Raw genomic sequence first — 9,268 nt, forward strand, 5'->3', positions numbered from 1 at the left:
TTCTGCATCCCATCCTGAGGTGACAAATATTTAGCCAATATGAGGACAGTTGAAATCCCCCATTATTATTGAGTTTTCTATTTTTTTCGTCTCTCTAATTTCCCAGAGCATTTCATAATCACCACCATGATCCTAGTCAGGTGGTTGGTAGTATATTCCTACCTCTACACTTTTATTATTCAATCATGAAATTTCTATCCATAGAGATTCTATGGTACAGTTTGATTCATGTAAGTTTTTTTTGCTCTATTTGTCTCTATGCTTTCTTTTATATCTAGTGCCACTTCCCCACCTACTCTGTCATTCATATATATTTGGTACCCTGGTATCACTGTGTCCTATTGATTATCATCATGCCACCAAGTTTCTGTGTTGCCTATTATATCTAAATCCTCATTTAATACCAGGCACTTAAGTTTACCAATCTTAGTATTTAGACTTCTAGCATGTATCACTTTTTAGTTGTTTGCCATTATGTGATACAATTGAATGGGACTCTTTTTCATTTGACTGTTTCTCTTCAGTTCCTACCTGTGCTTTATTAACTTCTATCTTCTCCTCCTTGCTAGAATAGAGAGAATCCCCATTAATAGATCTTCTCGTAGGGATGTCTCTGTCTGAACCATGTGCTCCTACATACCTGTCGGCTTTCTCCCAGCCCTTGTTTAAAAATCCCTCTACAATCTTTTTAAATGTACATGCCAGCAATCTGGTTCCATTTTGGTTTGTCTGGAGTCCGTCTTTCCTGCATTGGGTCCTCCTTTCCTAGTCTATAGGCAAATATTCCATCAAATTAAAACAAAAGATACTTCAAGTAAAGGAAATATAAAACAATGTACTGATGTGACAAGTTGTATTTTGCGTCCAAATCTCAACTGTCTTTTTGCTAATTAAATAAATTGCAGGCTTTTTGTACATAATGTGGACATATGTCTACAGTTCCCTGGTTTCGTGGGTTAAGTCAAGTCCTTAGAAAAGTGCAAAAGTGCAAAAGTTATGCTGAAGGTTCATTGTCATATTACTTAATTTCTCTATAGGCTGAGCTACCGTGAGAGTTATTAAATAACATTCAATAATTTGAGGCGGTTTTTACTGGAATAAAGTTTTATAAGATTCCAGCAGGAGTTTCAGTGGTTAAAATAAAAGGAGGACTTGTGGCACCTTAGAGACTAACCAATTTATTTGAGCATGAGCTTTCGTGAGCTACAGCGCTGTAGCTCACGAAAGCTCATGCTCAAATAAATTGGTTAGTCTCTAAGGTGCCACAAGTCCTCCTTTTCTTTTTGCGAATACAGACTAACACGGCTGTTCCTCTGAAACCAGTGGTTAAAATGACATTCTACAACATATTTATAATAATTTCTACATATGTAGATTGTAGGCATACAATCACCATTGATAACTGTGATCTCCTTAATGATACTGTTATACCTCTTTGAGCACTTAAGTAATGGCAGGTTCTAATTTAGAAGAAATTATTTTTATGGTTTCCTACTCCATTGGCCTATATATACTATATACAGAATAAACAACTAAAGATACTTCCTCTTTTACAGGTCAAGGTCAGACATACAGCATATTGCCTCAACTGTATGCATTACATATTTTCAGTCCCCTCTTAATTGAGGTAATCCAGTGTGAACAGTACCAATAAACCTAATTCTATATAGAGAAGCGGTTGAAAGCACACCTGCTAACACAACAGAATGTAACTGTGCCCCAGGATGCTCTCCCCAAGGAATTCCACCAACAAAGGGCAGCCTTAAATTACGATTGGGGGGCACCATAAAAGTCTTTCAGCAAAGGTTGTCCTGGAGATGTGCTAATTAATAGTACATAGACTAAGGGTGTTCATGGAAGTGAGAGACTTGCAGCGCACACTACTACCAGGTATAAAACAGCAGGGGACTCTGGAAGTTTTCCCACAGAGCTTCTCCTGTGTGCTCTGTTCCTGACTGGCAAGCACCACGCTCCTTCTGTTCTGTGAACAGAGGTTTCCAAACCTGCCTGATGTTGTGATGTGACTAAAAATTCACCATGAAACCCATGACTCAACTCTCTCTCACAAAGTATTTTTTTTCAACCATGTAGTGCTCTGGTTTTCTTAAAGGATTCCTATTGGATTTCAGGTTATAATGGTAATATCTTGCATTATTTTAGGTACGGCAATTTAGATGGAGATCCAAAAGAGATATCCCCAGTTATTGATCAGTTCATCGAGTGCGTTTGGCAGCTAATGGAACAGTTTCCCTGTGCCTTTGAGTTCAATGAAAGATTTTTGATCCACATACAACATCATATCTATTCCTGCCAGTTTGGTAACTTCCTGTGTAACAGCCAGAAGGAGAGACGAGAGCTGAAGTATGATTTTCTGTTCTTAAACTACATAGGTATATGTTGGTTTGGCAGATTGTGTGTGTATTAAAGATTAAAATGTCTATATAGATTTGTATGCCACAAAGTGAAGCAATGTAAAATTCTTGCCTGCCTTTATCTGGCAAGATAATTCAACAAAAAAAAGTTGAGCTTCTGTAATGTAGGGCGTCACTTGAGCCTTGGCATACTCCTCAGTGTGATTGTTCCAATCCCAGAGTTATGTATGTATGAGAAATCCATTTCCCCTCCTAGGGTTGAATCTTCAAGTTTCCCCAGAGCCAGATTCCTATCTGTCCCACCCACTCTTTTTGGGTAAAGAACTGGGGTTCCCGGTGGTGACACCCTGGTTACCCTGGTCAGGGGAGACAGTGAACTGACCTCCTGCACTGTTAGTTTTGTACTCTCTGATTGTACTGGAGTTCTTGTGTTCATCACATACTCATCCCACTTCCTGTCCAGCAGTGCAGATTTCCTGGTTTCTTGTCCACTAGCCCCATTTTAAGATCATGTGGCTGGACATCGTAGAACTGTTCCAACCCACCCAGTGCACACAAATCATCTAGTAGTGGCTGTCCCGGTTGCAGATGTACTCTCCCTTCTGCGTTGACATTTCCATATAAGTCATCTCATTGTGCTTTTGCAGCCCCAGAAATTTTTTCCTGTAAGCCTCAGGAGTCAGTTCAGGTTGAAGGATCGAGGCTTTTAAAAATTGTTCATGGTCCACAGAACCTGTCCCTACATTTGACTGTTTCCATCTATGCCTCTTACTCCCAGTAAGAGGTGTTATAGACCAGAATGTAAGCAGTCATACCTAGTGGTCAGAGCAGTAGTGGTCAGGAACCATAGGTCAGAGACAGAGTCAGTAATCAAGCCCACGGTAAGAGCTGGGGCATAGGAGCAGGGACTTGGAGCAAGGCAGGAGTACAAGACCTAGGAACAGGATGGGAAGGCAGGAGTCAGGAAAGAAGGCAGAATCCAATGTAGCATCCAGCCAAGGATTCCTGTAGTTGCTCAGACAACCTCCTTTGTCTCCTTCTGGCTTAAATAGTGAGTCTGGACCATGCAAAGAGGCTGGACATCTCCTCCAATTGGGAACTTTGTGGGCAGTGCCTATGGTGAGCTAGGGTCCACCAGCCCACACTCCCTGCTGGTATCAGCAAGCTGCCATGGGGTGGCTTTGGCCTGAAGACCCAGGTTCAAGACCTGTGACCCCTCCGAAGGGGGTCAGAAAGGGCTCACCCTCCTTTCTGGGTTTCAGAGTCCAGGCTGAGCAACAACATCTACAGTGCTGCTTTTTAGCACCATAGGTCACACAGCACACAACTGTTTCAAATTGTATCTGCACAAACTGCTGATCCCTAGACCCTGTAGTGATCTACCCGCAGATAAAAGTAGAACTTGGCATAACTCCTGTAGCCTTGTAAGGGAATGGTGCCCCACTGGTAACTGGCCATTCCTCCTGTAAAGGCAGAGTTGTCGTTATTTGTTACAGTGCCACTGTGGCTGATCAGCAATCTGGTGCCAACTTGAAATGTCAGCACACTTGCATGTGGCTGAAATTCACCCATGGTGTGGAGAACCAGTGGAAGGTCCTCTGTCTACTTATGGCCTGTGGGAGGAGGGTTAATCATTGAAGAAGCAGCCGCAGTGGAGTGCCTGACCCATTACATGCTGCAAGAAGTGTCTGTGCACCAGGCCCATGTAGGTCAGCAAGGCCATGAAGAGCGGTGGGCAGTGAGAAAGTGTGGGAGAGGCCCAGGGATTCATGAATATACAAATTAGGTGGCCTCAACACAACACAGAACTGATACAAAGAATCAGTGGCTGCTGTTTAAACTCATAGAAGCCCTGGCATGGGCCCTGAAATGGAGGCTGTGTTTTATTTACTCAACCCCCATACATTCCATGTCCAGTTACTCTTCCTTTTCAGAGGTGCATTGAATTTCATCTTTAAAGTCCAATGAAGGAAAAGGGGCCTCTATATTCTACAGCTCTAATTTGTGTAATTTTCTTAAGAGGCTCTGAAGCTGATTCTAGTGACTAGCAAAGAGCACTGAAGTGTCTTCCCTAGTCTCTAGCTATACCTGCACCTCTGGAAAGCAGTTTATGTATTTTTCTTTTAAATCCTTTCTCAGAATTCAAGAACGAACATATTCACTTTGGGCTCACTTGTGGAAGAATCGTGCAGATTACGTGAATCCTCTGTATAGAGAAGACCACAGTCAGACCCAGGGGACATTGCGCCCACAGACAGCTCCCTGCAATTTCTTGTACAAGTAGGTGACTTCACTTGTTGTTGCCACTGCACTGTGAATTTTACTAGTGGGGTGTATTAGAACAAAACTGCACATCTCAGAACTTAATCTTGCACTGTATATTTTATTCTACAGTGGTTAATTCAGATAGCGTGGTAAATTCAGTGCCAGCTACAGTGAGTAAACTCCCTGCCTGCCAATACTCAGACAGGGCCTCTGCACTGTGTCATAGCATTGGATTGGCTACAAAAGAAGCTTGTGACTAAGACTGCATTGATTGTTGAGTGTACTTATTACATGCATAGGCACTTGTTCCACAGGGAGATGGCTCTTTGAATTCTAGTCTAGTCTGTGGGTACTAGATTTCTGCCATATCAGATTTTGTGATGAATCTTTGACTCCCTGGGTCAGTCAGCATCACAGGTGAAACAAGTGGTTTCAGAAAGATGGTAGGGTCTCACTCACACTTGTTCAAACAAGTACTTCATAAATAAGCAAATTCAATACTCTGTCCAATGTTGCTGCTAAATTCTGGGTAACACTGGGAGGGTAATTTAGGCCTCACATATTTTTTACGTGTGTACAAGTGTCTACAGAGTCTAATATAATCCAAAATGTTACTGTTGTTTTTTTCAAATAACAGTCTGTTTTGCTGCTAATACAAGAGAAGTGAAAGTGATTGATTGAAAGTATTAGAAGTACAACTACATAGTTAATTTCATATTCCAAGCTAGAGGATATGTTAAAATGTAAACAAACAACCTAAATGATTAAAAATTAATTAATGTTATTATTCTTTCAGGTTTAACACTCTAGGTCACATTTGCAACCCAGGTTTAAAAAACCAGTTTAACTAAAAACTCTCATTGTAACCTGTCAGTGTCCCTTTAGGTACAACGATATTTGCAAAAGAGCTTTACAAAATAGGGGCCTGATACTGCAGACACTTACTCATGTGAGAAATCCCATTAATTTTAATCAGACTACTTTGAGTAAGGGTTTGCAGGATTGGGCCTTCTGTGTTAATGAATATAGGGTTGGTGGGGGGGAACATTACTAAATTAACATAGGTTGTTTGGCAAAGAAAAAAGAAACCACTGAATACTAGGTAAAAATCTCCTAGAACTAGGGTGACCAGATGTCCCGATTTTATAGGGACAGTCCTGATTTTGGAGGCTTTTTCTTATATAGGCACCTATTACCCCAGCCGCTGTCCTGATTTTTCACACTTGCCCTCTGGTCACCCTACCTAGAATAGCTCTGCCAGCCCTTTGGCTAGACAGCTGAATTCAAGTCTGTTACTTAATCTGTCTGCTGAGCTACTTACGTAGACAGTCAGGTGCTGGCCAAATATTACCAGAGAATTAGAAAATAGAGGAGTGATATTACACAATTATCCAAACATACTTATGGCATACACCCTCATCCAAGCTGACTTTTTATTTGCAGGCTAACGGGAACAGTTATTTAACTGAGGACTATGTCAACAAATCACACAAGAGCACGCAGATGGGTGCGTCGCTAAGGACCAAATACACAGAAACTGTCTTGTAAAACCCCATGCTGCTTCCATGTTCCCAAAGGCTTCTTTTTTAGCCTGGGTTATTATTTTACAGGTCTCTTACTTTAAATTAATTGCAGTGCAGTCTACAGTAGCTTGGTATCACTAACCTGCAAAGATTTCATAAAATCAGTTGTTGAGGACTCCTTTCAGGAATGCTCTTTAGCATATACTTAAATCCATCCGTATTCAGCATGCTCTAAACCCTGCCTCTCAAAGGGAATTAGGTGCCCAAATCTGGGTTGAAGGAAAATGCCTACCTCTTTTTGGGATTCACAGCCATAAACATACGCCTGGAGTTGACACCTAAGCCAGTTTTTGAAAATGCTATACCAGGAGTCCCCCTTATAAACTTTAGTCCAGTAATTAGGGTACTCACCCTAGATGTGGTTACCCCAGTTCAATTCTACCCTCTGCCTGATGTGGAGAAGGGATTTGAAGTGGGGTTTCCCCTCTTCCCACAAGACTGCCCTAATCGCTAGGCTATCGGGTTATCTGGTCGGGTCTCTCACAATTTCTCCTATTGGAGCTGTTCCACTGTGTGTAAATAATTAATACGGGGGGCAGAGACTTGAGTTCAGATCACGCCTCCACATCAGGCGAGGGGGGTGGGGGGAATTGAACTCAGGTCTCCCACATGCCAGGTGAGTGGGCTGACCACTGGGCTAAAAGTTATAAAGGGGGTGGAAGAGTGGGTGCAGGTCGTGGGTCTTTCTCTTCCTCTATTTTGTGTGGGTTTAGAGATTTAGGTTTAGGGTTTAGAGAACACTTACTGGATCAGGCCCCGCAGGCGAGAGCGGAAGGGAGGATCCCCAGTGGGGTTTAGGGGTGAGAGAGGCGCCTGGTGCCCAGACTGAGATAACTATGCATATGTTCACTGGCAGACACTGAGATGCTTAGGGTACTTTAACAGTGGAAATTTAGATGCCTGTAGGGTTAGGCCTGTGTGAGGGTTCTGAGGATCTCAGTGATGCCTAAATATTGGACTTAGGCACCTAAATTGGCTGTTAGGCATCCAACTGCTTTTGTGGATCTAGCCCTAAATGCTTTCCTGAATCAATCTGGGACCTAATCCTGAAAGTTGTAGAGTATCTGAGCAGAACCAGCAGATTTCATTAGTTTCATTGAGAGTTGTGGCACTCAGCACCTCTCCAGATCAAGTTCTATGATTGTTCTGTGACAACCTGAGAAGAAATCATCATAATAAAATACAGTTTTACCCATGTGATGCAGCAGGTGGAAACAGGCCCCATGAATCTGTCAGGTATTTCATTTTAAACACATATTGAGACATCTCTGTGCCAATATGTGTAATTTTGTCTTTTAACATTAGGATCAAATTTAGAGCAAGTGTAAATGGGTACAAGTCCATTGATTTCAGTGGAGTCATGCTTATCTACACCAAGGACCCAAAAGCACTTTTCAGCCAAGCCAACAAAACACAAACTCATCCTTGAGATATTTTTTGGCTTTTGCTGTTAAACATTTTTGTTAAATATGAATTTTTAAGTAACATTTCACACCATAACTTTTAGATGACTCTTCTGCTTTTTACCCAAGGTTCCAGAAAAAACTACGCTCAGATGAGCTGTGGCATACAAAACTTCAGGAGGATCAGTTTTTGTGGAAAACTGGAGAAGGGCTGAAATAGGACTTATAATGGAAAGCTGGCTTCAACCTTAATTTTGATGCAGCTATTACTGCTCTATAGTATATTTAAATAGAGGATATAGAACAAATAAAAAATACAGCTTAAGTTATTGTTCTTCTCAGCAAAGGTGTGTATTTATTTTGACAGACCATGCATTTTTGTTGACAGTAAATACCTTTAATAAGTTAATGTTTTTTTAAAAAAGAATTACTATCCATCAGAACTCCAGACAGATTAGATCAAAGTTGTGGTATAACTCAAATGTAGCCAGATGTTTCTTAAAATTTTATATAATGGATTTATGCCAGTTTTAGTCTATAGATTTACATTCTTATGCTTCTTTTTCATTGTCAGTCATACATATCAAAAGTAGTAAAACACGATTTTGTGGTAGTAAATCTGTTTTTCAATTAACATAGAATATCAGGGTTGGAAGGGACCTCAAGAGGTCATCTAGTCCAACCCCCTGGTCAAAGCAGGACCAAGTCCCAACTAAATCATCCCAGCCAGGGCTTTGTCAAGCCTGACCTTCAACACCTCTAAGGAAGGAGATTCCACCACCTCCTTCGGTAACCCATTCCAGTGCTTCACCACCCTCCTAGTGAAAAAGTTTTTCCTAACAGCCAACCTAAACCTCCCCCACTGCAACTTGAGACCATTACTCCTCATTCTGTCATCTGCTACCCCTGAGAACAGTCTAGATCCATCCTCTTTGGAACCCCCCTTCAGGTAGTTGAAAGCAGCTATTAAATCCCCCGTCATTCTTCTCTTCTGCAGACTAAACAATCCCAGTTTCCTTAGCCTCTCCTCATAAGTCATGTGCTCCAGCTCCCTAATCATTTTTGTTGCCCTCCGCTGGACTCTTTCCAATTTTTCCACATCATGCAGTACAGTGCTTACATATGTTTAAGACCGTGTACTCCTGCATAACGCCTGCATTTAACACTTCTGAGAGTCCCTGCTATCAATTCCAGGTTCTGGAGTGGTATGTATACCCGCTTTGAAAAGGGGATGCATCCCCGGCAGTCAGTTACTGATTACCTGATGGCAGTGAAAGAAGAAACTCAGCAGTTAGAGGAAGAGCTGGAGGTCTTAGAACAGGTAATAGACACGTGATCTGATTTCCCAGACTTCATATTCTCTAAATAAGGCTAGTTACTGGGGAAGTCTTTGATGAATTTCAATTGGTTAGTCTCTAAGGTGCCACTAGTACTCCTTTTCTTTTTGCTGAATAGGTAGTTTTTGTTCACCTTTCTACAGGACATGTGCAATTCAGGTCAGGCATATATAATACCAAGCTGGCAAGAATAATCCATACATTTATACTGTTATTACTCAAAAAGTGGTGGCACCTACCATCTGCTGTGTGCTTTTCAAACACAGAGGGAGTTTCTGGGATTGAATTCAATGAGAATATTTTGCCTT

The 9,268-nt window shown here is 41.5% G+C and overlaps 1 protein-coding gene across 2 annotated transcripts in view; it reads left to right on the top strand.

Moving 5' to 3' along the window:
* MTMR7 (myotubularin related protein 7) overlaps positions 1-9,268 on the top strand; it is an 89,240-nt gene that overhangs the window by 76,325 nt on the left and 3,647 nt on the right. The window contains exons 11-14 of one of the 2 annotated variants that reach the window (XR_012158656.2): positions 2,161-2,361; positions 4,512-4,652; positions 7,753-7,970; positions 8,818-8,886. Coding sequence is in view for 1 of the 2 variants with exons in the window: in XM_073341923.2 (XP_073198024.2) it covers positions 2,161-2,361; positions 4,512-4,652; positions 8,818-8,944 (469 nt within the window). In the remaining variant the exon portion in view is untranslated. Of the gene's footprint in view, positions 1-2,160; positions 2,362-4,511; positions 4,653-7,752; positions 7,971-8,817; positions 8,945-9,268 lie in introns of those variants that run through there. The other variant, XM_073341923.2, reaches the window with a different exon arrangement.

This window comes from Lepidochelys kempii, chromosome 4, assembly GCF_965140285.1.
Source record: "Lepidochelys kempii isolate rLepKem1 chromosome 4, rLepKem1.hap1, whole genome shotgun sequence".
Taxonomy (NCBI): Eukaryota; Metazoa; Chordata; order Testudines; family Cheloniidae; genus Lepidochelys; species Lepidochelys kempii.